Genomic DNA, 13194 nt, shown 5'->3' with positions numbered 1-13194 from the left:
TGGGGTGCCTGGGTGGCTCAGTCGGTTAAGCGTCCAACCTCGGCTCAGGTCATGATCTCTCGGTTTGTGAGTTCAAGCCCCACGCCGGGCTTTGTGCTGACAGCTCAGAGCCTGGAGCCTGCTTCTGCTTCTGTGTCTCCCACTCTCTCTGCCCCTCCCCCACTCATGCTCTGTCTCTCTCTCAAAAATGAATAAATGTTAAAAAAAAAAAATTAAATATTTAAAAAGGCAGTGTGGATCTATATTTATTTACATGGAAAGTTGCCTAACATATAAAGTTAATAGAAAAGGTAACAAAATTGTATGCATGTGAGTCAACATATATTTTTTCTAATTATGTGTTTATGCATATGTATATACCACAGTTACACACATACACTCACACACATGCTTAGAAAAATCCTAGAAAAATATATGTAAAAATACCAAAGTTCAGCTCTGGGTAGTGGGATCACACATAAGTTTTATTTTCTCCTTTCTATTCTCCTATACTTTCAGAGAATAAAGTTATTTCCACTTTGAATAATTATTTTAATAATAAATCTCCAAAAAATTATATGTCAAGAAAATTAACATATGGATAAACATGTCAGAAAAAATAGAGTTGCTTTTTAGTCTTTCTAAAAGTTAGATTTATATTTATTATTTTATTTTTATACCCTCTGAAAGTTGTGCACAGTAGACACTCAAAAAATGTTGGGGTGACTCGGATAGATAGACGAATGCACGCTATTGTAACTTGTCAATTCCTGTTAGGTTGCTAAGTAACATTCTATTGGTGGTCCATTTGACTCCTAGTATTCTCCATCTACAAATTTTTTATAATAACCAATCCACATCTTTTATTTGAGTAGCTTGATGCTTTTAACCTCAGAGTATTACTGTGTCATTGTGGGTATTAAGTTTATTTTATTTCTGACCAATCCTTCAACTTATCTATACCATTTTTATTCTAAACTTATCTCTCCTCCTTAATAAGCTTGGAATGATCTGTAAATGTAATCAGTTCTCTATTATTTACTTCTTTAAGTATTGGACACTGACAACAAAAGAACAATTACTTTTCCAGAGGTTTTAAAATAAAATTATTAGGATTTTGATTTGTATTTTTTTGACTACTGAGGATGGAAAATATTTTTATATGATTATTGGCTACATATATTTTCTTTTATGTGATATTCTTATCCGTGTGTCTTACTCACTTTTCTATTCCATTGTTTGTTACTAATTTGTATGAGTTCTTTACACATTCTGAAAACTAATCACTAGTCACTTCTGTGAATTGCAAATATTTCCAAGTTCATAACTTGTCTTTTTACTTTAAAGTGTCTTTTGATAAATAAAAGTTCTTAATTTTAACATAGTTAAATATATTAATCTGGTCTTTTATACTCAAACACTTTTGCCTTAAGAAATCTTCCCTATCGTATGCAAGTAGCAAAAATTAAAAGTCTAAAAATATCAGATGTTGATGAAAGTATGTCATCATCCAATCTAGTAATCAACCAATCCAATTATACCGGAGGCCCAATTTTTTAATATTATCGTAAATGTGCAAAAGAAGTTTTTAGAACATATTATAAAGCTTAGCTTTCCTATGATTTGTAATTAATCTGACCAACATATAACTCACATCCATGTTTGCAAACCTTAAACTAATAATGAAAACACAAAACTTACCATCAATATCAACAGTCTTTAGTGCCTTTTGCATTTCCAAATCACTTATAAAAATCTTCAAGGTGTGATGGATCATTGGCAGATCATTCACATAAATTTTACCACTTTGAATTTTGCTAAAAATTTTACAGGCCTTCTGAAGTGCTAAATACACACAACAAAACGGTTAATTAATTCAAACGAATAATTATCGTCAACCCCGCTACACTCTCTCCCAATGGAAAAACAACAATGATCGGTAAAGGAAGAAAGAGGAGCAAGTCTTTGTGTTCTAATTCTTTGCTTTAAAATCAATCTCATGATTTCTTTAGGTATGTCTAGAGTAAATGACCTCCAAGTCTACAAGTTTCCTAAACAACTCTCAGAAACTGAGAAAAGTCATGCAAAGCTCACATAGCAAAGGCAGTCACCATTTTCCCTGGGAATGTTTAAATCCTTCTTCCATGCTCCCATATCACTTGGTACATATCTCAGACAAAGCTATTGGTATTGTGATTGCTTGCATGTCAATATCCCTCACTCAACTATCAGGCTCTAGGGGGCAAGATTTTTCATTCTTCAAGTGCCAGTGTCTACTTCAGAACAGATCCTCAAAAAATGTCTGTTGAATTAAACTGAATTTAGTTCAGTGGGTACTACCCTTAGTTTTCAGAAAAAGAGGTGCTAGATGACAGTGCTAAATACCAGAGAAAGACTAACATATTGATAACAATGTGTTTTTTTTAATGTTTATTTATTCTTGAGAGAGAGAGAGAAACAGAGTGCAAGCTGGGGAGGGGCAGAGAGAGAGCGGGAGACACAGAGTCTGAAGCAGGCTCCAGGCTCTGAGCTGTCAGAACAACCTATGTGAGGCTCAAACCCATGAACTGCAAAATCATGACCAGGGCCGAAGTTGGACGCTTAACCGACTGAGCCACCCAGGTGCCCCACGATGGCTTTTATAACAGGAGTTTTAGTAGAGTATTAGGGGTGGAAACCAGGTTTCAGTGAAATAGGAAGTAAATAAATAATTAAGGAAACCAACTCTTTCAAGAAGCTTCTTTGAAAAACATAGAGTATAATATTGACACAGTCCCTGAGGAAGCATAAGAAAATTCAATGAAAGAAAATTAAGAGTGAAGGGATTAGTGACATGAAAGGGACTCTTCTCCAATGAGAAAATAGGGAAGGCTATGGATGTTGTTTACAATCCTAACAGTTCTCCTCATGAGGAAAACTTTTTTTCCTTTTTTTCTGTATCTATATGAGATGATGGATATTAATTAAACTTACTGTGGTAATCATCTCACAATATATGTAAGTCAAGTCATTATGCTATACACCTTAAACTTACACAGTGCTACATCTTAATTATATCCCAATAAAACTGGAGGATAAAAGATGTCTGGGGCACATGGGTGAGTCAGTTGATTAAGCATCCGACTGCAGCTCAGGTCATAATCTCGTGGTTCGTGAGTTCAAGCCCCACATTGGGCTGTGTGCTGACAGCTCAGAGCCTGGAGCCTGCTTACGATTCTGTGTCTCCCTCTCTCTCTGCCCCTCCCCTGCTCACGTTCTGTCTGTCTGTCTCTCTCTCTCAAACATAAATAAACATTAAAAATTAAAAAAAAAAGAAAATATGCCTAACATAGGGGCACCTGGCTGGCTCAGTTAGTAGAACATGCAACTTCTGATCTCAGGGTTGTGAGTTTAAGGCCCACGTTGAGCACAGAGATTACTTATGAAAAAAAAAAATAAAAAGATGCCTAATATGATAATCAGAAAGGAAAAATATGCTAAATGACTCCATAAATATAAAGGAGAGGCCCAAGATACGGGAGAGTTCAGTGTCAAGAAGTGAAGGGGGAAAAAAAGAAGTGAAGGGTACTATGTACCAAGAACTAAGTCCTAGTAAAATCAGTGACTCTAGTGCTTACTAATATATTCATTGGATGTAATATTCACACTTTTTTCCCAAAATATTTTAACTAAAATAAGCACATATGTTACATTTTGCCTATCAATATAACAGAAGATATTTCTAAAAAAAGATATTTATGAATCCTTATTTTACCTAGTTTGCTTATGCTTACTCACAGACTACAGCATTTGTCACATCATGTAATATTAGTTGATATCATATGCCATTAGGAGTAAAGAAAGCGACACTAATCACTGAAACAATTTCTAAAATGTACACAATCAGGTAATTTATTCAAGAAGTTCTAGAATCTATTATTACCGCTTAATTCTTGTGAGTGTAAGTGTCCTTGAGGTACTTCATTATATGATGTCTTGCAGAGGCTAGAAACCATTTCCCTTTTCCTGTCAAAGAAACAGCCACATTAGAAAGCAGCACAAAAACGAAACAAAACAAAACACCACACACACAAAATATTTATGCCATTTTCCCATTAAAATATTAGCAAGCCTATCAACAGTTTGAGATTCTCCAGTCTCTTACTCCATAAAAACCTTTATTAAAAGACCATCCAAGTGATAGTGAATTATATACTCTTCATCCCAGAATTCCCACCTTGCTTCTTTTAGACATCTCTCTATGGAGCAGAATTTACCCTGGTCAGTAAGCAGTGCCCATGATTCACTATCCTTTGGCTGTCGTCCAATTTTTGCTACTCTTAATTCAAGTCACAGCAAATTTTATAGAAAGTTATTATAGAAAGGAAAAACAAGAGTATCTTTAAATAGCAAAGAATCCCAGATTCCACAACCTGTCAGTAAAAATTTTTTGAAAAGATGATTTATCTAATCCCCTAACACGTAAATAACTCAAATCATAGAATGTTAGTGTTAGAAGAAATCTCAAGGGTCCGTCTAGTACAAGATTCTTGTACAGATGTGGAGACTGAGGCCCAGAGATATAAAGTGAATTGTACAAGAGCCTAAGCTAGCAAGCGAGGTCAATAAGGACCCAACGTTAAGTTTTTGAATTCCACATACAGTGATCTTAGCTCTACGCCACCCTCCCTAGAGCATAGTCTTAGTTTGCACAAACTATTTTGCATACTTTATGTGGAAATGATAGATGATTCTGAAAAGAAAAACCCAAATCTTAATGCAACATTTAAGGGAAAAAAAAAAAAAACAACAATGATTTAAATACCGAATAATTGAGGAAGATGTACAAAGGGGTGATAAAGTCTTGTGAACACTGTACTGATTCGGAAACTTGAGTGAAGACCTTTCTTTCTTAGTCATCTTCTCCTTCAACAGCTTCACTGAGGAAGAGGCAATCTAGAGCCAAATGCAGGAATGTTGGTGCCTGAGATCACACTGGTAAACCAGCATTACTGGAAAATAAACCTCTTAAAAAGATAGCTAATCATATCTGGGTTCCTCACTGATGTAAAATTGCTTTTTGTAATGGAATTAGAGTTTACATACACTAAAATTTTAAATAAACTATAGAATTTTTTTTGCAGAGTCATGTTTTTCTAAGTATGCAACTAAACCACCTTATTAATGTCGTGTCAATTTAAAATAGTGGATTTCACAAAGCAGGGCAAATCTATGGTATAGTGAAGAGAAGACCACCAGATTCTAGGCTACATATATGGGCTTTGACTAGATGAGCAAAGTAATGTGGAGAATCAACACAGTTATTCAAATAACACAGGTACTTATGCTTTAAATCATCCTCATGACTGAGAAAATTATCCACTTAACATGTATATGCATAAGCATGATTCAAAAGTGGCAAGTAGCTGGGTAGACAGAAAAGCATCACTTTAGAAAATGAGGACTGTAATAATAGGTGTCTTCAATTTTACGTGGAGCCTAGAACCTTGTTTACATGGAGTCTAGGCCCCTTTTGAAGCACAGAAGTATGCAGAGTAAAATCTGTCTTTGTCTCAGCTCCAGGCTGGAAAAAAAAGAGAGAGAGAAGAAAGAGTACTCCTCTGGATTAGTTATAGTGATAGATCTACCCACACGAGTACAGAACTCAAATCTACACTAAATATGTGGGGTAGGAGAATAGAAACCAAAAAAGTCATTTAAAGTTGTCCCATGTTCATCACATCTCTGAAGTGCAGTGCAGAAGAGAATTCAAATTCTCTTGGAGGAGAATACTCTAGATCCAGACTCACGTGAGATTCCCACAGATTTAGATCAACAATATATGAGAAAATAAACAAAAAGTACAAAGCACCCAAGGACATAAGTTAATGAGTAAGAAGCAGACAAAGCAATAAACAGAAGATTTAGATCCACCAGGGACTTTATATTATATTTATCAGGTATCAGTCTTGAAACAACTAAAGAACATGACCAAAAAACACTACATAAGGCAGATTATAAGAAGAACCAAATGGGGGTTCCAGGGTGGCTCAGTCGGTTGAGCGTCTGACTTCGGCTCGGGTCATGATCTGGCGGTTTGTGAGTTCAAGCCCCGCGTCAGGCTCTGTGTGCAAAGCTCAAAGCCTGGAGCCTGCTTCAGATTCTGTGTCTCCCTCTCTCTCTGCCTCTCCCCTGCTCATGCTCTGTCTCTCTCTGTCTCTCAAAAATAAATAAATGTTAAAAAAAAATTCTTTTTAAAAAGAAGAACCAGGGGCGCCTGGGTGGCTCAGTTGGTTGAACGTCCGACTTCGGCTCAGGTCATGATCTCGCGGTCCATGAGTTCCAGCCCCGCATCGGGCCCTGTGCTGACTGACAGCTCAGAGCCTGGAGCCTGTTTCAGATTCTGTGTCTCCCTCTCTCTCTGACCCTCCCCCGTTCATGCTCTGTCTCGCTCTGTCTCAAAAATAAATAAACGTTAAAAAAAAATTTTTTTTTAATTAAAAAAAAAGAAGAACCAAATAAAGTTTCTAGAGGTAAAAAATATAAGCACTGAAATTAAATTCTCAATAGACAATTTAAACTAGAGATTATATTCAGCTGGAGAAAGATAAACGAGAAAGCAGATGGGAGAAATTACCCAGATGAGATAGTATATCTAAGTACATCATATAGTGAATGAAGCAGGCTGAATGGTGGCCCCAAAAAGATAGGTCCATGTCCTAATCCTTGGAACCTGTATATGTGACTTTATTTGGATAAAAGGTCTGTGGAGAGGGAACAAAGTTAAGGATCTCAAGATGAGATATACAATGAAGTGTTTATAAAAATGGAAGGAGACTTGAGATATAAACACAGGGGAGAAGACCATATATAGAGCAAGATGGGGGCCAAGATTAAAGTTATGCTGCCACAGCCAAGGAATGCTCAGGGTCACTGTTACAACAGCAGAAGTGTTAACAGAGAGTATAGTAATAAAAATAAAGATCTAATGGAGAAGGAAGGGGAAAATGTCATATTCTTCTGAATGGGTTCCTTGTTACATTTTTTGTAAAAAAAAAAAAAAAAAAGAAGGAGGAGGAGGAGGAGGAAGAAAAAGAGGAGGAACAGGGGAAGGAAGAGAAAGAAGAAGAAATATTTAAGATTGTGACATTTCAGGGGTACCTAGGTGGCTCAGTAGGTTAAGTGTCTGCACAAATTTCAGTTAAGGTCATGATCTCATGGTCATGAGATCAAGTCCACGTCAGGCTCCAGGCTGGGTGTGGAGCCTGCTTAGGATTCTCTCTCTCCCTTTTCCTCTGCCCCTCTGCCCCTTTCCCCTGCTCACACTCTCTCTCTCTTCTCAAAAAAAAATGATTTTGATTGATGTGACATTTCAATACTTGGACTAAAATGTGATGGAATGTTTGAAAGCTAAAAACAATGCTCAAAAGTAAAACATTTTCAGATCATATGTACCTCAGTTCTTTCAGTATGCAACTGTACTTGTAAACTTTTCTTTCTTCTGAACTTTTTCTCTCCTGAAAAATCAGAGGATTTCTCTTCTCCACAGAGGAATATTGATGTTTCATACCTAAATTGCACAGAAAATTGGAATAATTCCTGAGTTGCTTTTTTTCTTACTTTTTCTTTTTTTCATCTTTTACCTATAGAAAATTTCAAGCATATACAAAAGTAGACAGACTAATGTGATGATTGGGGCGACTGGGTGGGTCAGTCGGTTAAGTGACTTTGGTTCAGATCATGATCTCATGGTTCATGGGTTGGAGCCCCGCATTGGGCTCTGTGCTGACAGTTCAGGGTCTGGAGCCTGCTTCAGATTCTGTGTCTCCCTCTCTCTCTGTCCCTCCCCCACTCATGCTCTGTCTCTGTCTCTCAAAAATAAATAGACGTGAAAAAGAATAATGTGACAATCTTCCCATGTACCCATCACCCAGCTTCAATAATAGGCAATCCTATTTCAGCTATATCCCTACTCCAGTTTCTTATTATTTTGAAGCAAATTCCAACATCATATTATTTCATGAGTGAAAATTTTAATATTAATTTCTACAAGGTGTTTTTTCTTTTATTTTTGAAAAAAAAAATTTAATGTTTATTTGTGAGAGAGGCAGCGCACAAGCAGAGGAAGGGCAGAGAGAGAGAGAGAGAGAGAGAAAGAGAGACAGAATCCGAAGCAGGTCCCAGGCTCCCAACGCAGGGCTCGAACTCACAAACTGCGAGATCATGACCTGAGCAGAAGTCAGACGCTTAATAAGCCACCCAGGTGCCCCAAGGTGTTTTTTCTTTTAAAAAACCACATTTAAAACACAATTATGACACCCTAAAAGTTAACAATAATTTCTTAGTATCATCAAACATGGTCAGTGTTCAAATTTCCAATTGTTTCATAAATGTCAAAATTTATTAACACTCTGCATAAGGATTCAGTAAGGTCACCATTACAGTTTGTCGATTGATGTGTCTTTTAGATCTCTTTTTTTTATCTATAGGCTCTTTTTCCATGTCTTTTATCATCCTCATTATCACTATTGCCAGGCAATTTGTACTATAGATTTTCCACAGTCTGGATTTTGCTAATTATATCACCATGGTTGTAGAATTTTAAAGACTTGATCAGATTAACTTCAACAGATTAAGTGTTGAACCACTAAATTGTACACCTAAAACTAGTATTATACTATATGTTAACTGGAATTCAAATTAAAACTTAAAAAAGATAGCCAGGTGATTTTAACGTGTAGATAAATTTGATAGTCACTATGCAAACCACAGGCTTGTTCCTATTCAGAACTCCCATCAATTGGTCTATAACTCAGTATTTTATAAGAAATACCTTATTCTTCCTTATAAAGGAACTAAAAGCAAAACTAAAAGCTCTTTAGCAGAAGTGGCTCCTTCTTCTTAGAGTAACCTGCTATACAAGGGCTACTTAAGTAATACAAAGGACAATGAATGGATTGAATCTATGACATCTTCAGATGAATTTGGCCCCAAGCAAAATTGTGATGTAGAGGTAATTTTTATCATGCACCTACCTCACTGCCCTTCCTTAGCAGGTACCTTGCCCTTTTGACTCTCTATCCCTTTAAATCTAATCCCATGAATTCCTGCCCTGAGAGTGCCATTACCTTGCTCTTAGCCCCCCTGAATCTGCCCTATTATTAGTCTCCTCTGCAGTCCTCCACTCACAAAGGGAATGACTTTAACTCTTTTGATTACGACCCAGAGTATAAAATACATTTCTATTGAGATGTAGTACACATATACAAAGAGAGAGAACTGAAGTAATTTCACAAAATAATACTTCGAACTCACGGACCGCGAGATCATGACCCGAGCCGAAGTCGGACGCTTAACCGACTGAGCCACCCAGGCGCCCCAATGTTTTATATAAGCCTTATGGTAACCACAAAGCAAAAACCTACAGTAAATATACAAAAGATAAAAAGAAAGGAATCAAAGTATATCACTAGAAGGGCACCTGGCTGGCTCAGTCAGTGGAACATGTGATTCTTGATCTTGAGGTTGTAAGTTTGAGCCCCACATTGGTTGTAAAGATTACTTAAAAGTTAAAAAATATAATTTTAAGTGTATCACTAGAGAAAATCATCAAATCACAAAGGGAGAGAGTAAGAGGAAGAAAGGAACAAAGAAAACAAGCAACCAAGCCAGAAAACAAGCAACAAAATGGCAACAGTAAGTCCATACCTATCAATAATCACCTTCAATGTAAATGGACTAAATTCTCCAATCAAAAGACAGAGTGGCTGAATAGATTAAAAGAAAAAAAAAAAAAAAGACCCAAATATCTGCTGCCTCCTAGAGACTCCCTGCAGCTTTAAGGACACTTATAGACTGCAAGTGAAGGGATGGAAAAAGATATTCCATGAAAATGGAAACCAAAAGAGGGCAAATCTAGCTATATTCATATTAGACAAGATAAATTTCAATAAATATTTTTTGTTTTTTGCTTTTTTAATTTTTTTAATGTTTGTTTATTTTTGAGAGAGACACACAGAGAGTGAGCGGGGGAGGGGCAGAGACAGAGGGAGACACTGAATCCAAAGCAGGATCTAGGCTCTGAGCTGTCAGCACAGAGAGCAACACGGGGCTCAAACCCATGAACCATGGGATCATGGCCTGAGCGAACGTCAGTCACTTAACCAACTGAGCCACCCAGGCACCCCTCAATACGTGGTTTTTTTTAATGTTTATTTTTGAGAGAGAGAGACAGAGCATGATTGAGGGAGGGGCAGAGAGAGAGAGGGAGACACAGAATCTGAATCTGAGCTGTCAGCACAGAACCCCATGTGGAGCTCCAATTCACGAACCGTGAGAGCATGAACTGAGCTGAAGTTGGACGCTTAACTGACTGAGCCACCCAGGTGCTCCCATCAATGTATGTTGTTTTTTTTTTAATGTTTATTTATTTTTGAGAGAGACAGAGACAGAATGCAAGTGGGTTAGGGGCAGAAAGACAGGGAGACACAGAACCCGAAGCAGACTCCAGGCTCTGAGCTGTCAGTACAGAGCCTGATGCGGGGCTCAAACCCACGAGCTGTGAGATCATGACCTGAGCCAAAGTCGGACGCTCAACCGACTGAGCCACTCATGTGTCCCTCAATGTATGTTTTTAAGCCAAAAATTACAACAAGAGACAAACAAGAATCATTACATAATGATAAAGGGGTGAATTAATCAAGAGGATATAGCAATTGCAGTGTTTATGTATCCAATATTAGAGCATCTAAACATATAAAACAAATACTAACAGATCTGAAGGGAGAAATAGACAGCAATGCAGCAATAGTAAGGGACACTTAAATACCCCCACTTTCAACAGTAGATAGACTAACTAGAGAAAAATGAAGGAGAACATTGAACTTCAACTATACTGGAAACCAAATGGACCTAACAGACATATAGAGAGCATTCTATCCAACAGCAGCAGCATATACATTCTCCTCAAGCACACATGCAACATTCTCCAGGATAGATAATTTTTTAGGCCACAAAACAAGTCTTTAAAATCTTAAGAAGACTGAAATCATATCAAACATCTTCTGTGACCACAAAGGTATAAAACAAGAAATCAATTACAAGAAAAAAAATGAAAAAAATCACATATGTAGCAATTAAACAATATGTTCCTGAACAACCAGTTGGTCAAAGAGAAAATCAAAAGGGAAATAAAAAATACCTGGAGACAAAGTAAATGAAAACACAATATACCAAAACTTATTGGATGCAGCAAAAGCTGTTCTAAGAAAAATGTTTATAGAGATAAACACCTACATAAAGAAAAAAGAGGGGCACCTGGGTGGCTCAGTTGGTTGAGAGTCCGATCGGCTCAGGTCATGATCTCACATGACAGCTGATAGCACAGAGCCTGGAGCCTGCTTTGGATTCTGTGTCTCCCTCTCTCTCTGCCCCTCCCCCACTCACACTCTGTCTCTGTGTCTCAAAAATGGATAAACGTTAAAAAATAAAACTTAAAAAAAAGAAAAAAGAAAGATCTCGAATAAACAACTTAATTTTATACCTCAAGGAACTGGAAGGGAAAAAGGAACTAAGCCCAAAGTTAACAGAAGGAAGGAAATAACAAAGCTCAGAAATATAGACTAAAAAGACAATAGAAAAGATAAAAGAAGCTAAGAGTTTGTCTTTTGAAAAAATAATCAAAATTGACAAATCTTACTAGACTAAGAAAAAAAGAAAAGTCTCAAATAAAATCAGAAATAAAGAGGAGACATTCAACTGATAACAGAAATACTAAAGCTCATAAGAAATTACTATGAACAATTATATGCCAACAAATTAGATAACCTAAAAGAAATTTATAAATTTCTAGAAACATACAAGACTGAATCATGAAGACATAGAAAATGTGAACAGACCAATTATTAGTAAGGAGATTGAATCAGTAATCAAAGACCTCCCAACAAAGTCCAAGATGGCTTCACTGGTGATTTCTACTAAACATTTAAGAATTAACACCAATCCTTCTCAAACTCTTCCCAAAAACTGAAGAGGAGGGAACACTTCCAAACTTGTTTTATGAGGCCAACACTACAGGTAACAAAACCAGACAAGGACACTACAAGAAAAGAAATCTGCCGTCCAATATCCCTGATAAACATAGATGCAAAAATTCTCAACGCAATATTTCAACAGTACATTATATTAGTACAATATTATTACAATACAATATTAATACTAATTAGTACAATACAATACTAATATTGTACAGTATTAGTACAATATACTAATATTTCAATTGTACATTAAGAGGATCATAGACCATGATCTAGTGGGATTTACTTCTGGAATTCAAGGATGGTTCAACATAGGCAAAAAGGTAAATGTGATACCCCACAATATAGGGAAAAACCCATTCTTCTTCTGTGTTTCTCCTTTACTCCTCCACGACTACCACACTCATAACACTTCTGACACCAGATGTGTGAGGTATTCTTCCCCACCACCAAGCAATTCTCTGCCACACCAACTGGGTGTGGCATCAACTGGGTCCTACAATTTACCTCAATTCTAACACTATCTACCTGGATATACTGTCAGATTCCACAGGTTAAGGGATCAGTCCCACAAGACTGCTCCCACCCCACTTGTGCCAATCATAACTCCAGATTGTGACCTGTGCTTCGGACTCATCACCTATAAATGAGAGGCTCCCAAAAGACCCTCCTTGGATTTGATTAATTTGCTAGAAGAGCTCACAGAACTTAGAAAAATAGTTACATATGTTTACCAGTTTATTTTTTAAAATATGATAAAAGATACAGGTGAATAGCCAGATGAAGGGACACATAGGGCAATGTCTGGCAGGATCTTAGCACAGGAGCTTCTGTCCCCAAGGATTTGGGAGGACATCAGCCTCCTGGTATGTGGATGTGTTTACCAACCTGGAAGATCTCTGAATAGGCCTATACTATTGAGATTTTTATGGAGGCTTATTCATGTAGGTAGGATCAATTATTAATTCCATTTCCAGTCCCCTTCCCCTCTCTGGAGAACTTCTAGGTTGGTGAACACATCCACAGACTAGGAGGGTGACACATCCCAACCCCATGGGGACAGAAGCTCCTGTGCTTGGGACCCTCCCAAACCTCACCCAATGAATATCTTCATGTGACTATTCTTCTGTATACTCAGTCATGTCCTTTAATAAACTGCTGAACATAAATGTTTCCCTGAGTTCTGTGAGATGCTCTAGCA

General features: G+C 37.1%; 2 protein-coding genes across 10 annotated transcripts in view; one reads left to right on the top strand and one right to left on the bottom strand.

Moving 5' to 3' along the window:
- Positions 1–13194, top strand: part of CDC27 (cell division cycle 27) — an 803505-nt gene that overhangs the window by 598836 nt on the left and 191475 nt on the right. The window lies entirely within an intron of this gene.
- Positions 1–13194, bottom strand: part of EFCAB13 (EF-hand calcium binding domain 13) — a 168352-nt gene that overhangs the window by 140927 nt on the left and 14231 nt on the right. For 8 of the 9 annotated variants that reach the window (XM_049637549.1, XM_049637548.1, XM_049637547.1 and 5 more), the window contains 4 exons: positions 7414–7528; positions 4784–4914; positions 3902–3984; positions 1681–1824 (listed from right to left, as the gene is read on the bottom strand). In XM_049637549.1, the coding sequence (XP_049493506.1) occupies positions 1681–1824; positions 3902–3984; positions 4784–4914; positions 7414–7528 (473 nt within the window). The remainder of the gene's footprint in view (positions 1–1680; positions 1825–3901; positions 3985–4783; positions 4915–7413; positions 7529–13194) is intronic. The other variant, XM_049637554.1, reaches the window with a different exon arrangement.

Source organism: Panthera uncia, chromosome E1 (genome assembly GCF_023721935.1).
Source record: "Panthera uncia isolate 11264 chromosome E1, Puncia_PCG_1.0, whole genome shotgun sequence".
Taxonomy (NCBI): domain Eukaryota; kingdom Metazoa; phylum Chordata; class Mammalia; order Carnivora; family Felidae; genus Panthera; species Panthera uncia.
The sequence above is the reverse complement of the archived record's forward strand: the minus strand, read 5'-3'. Positions and strand labels throughout refer to the sequence as shown.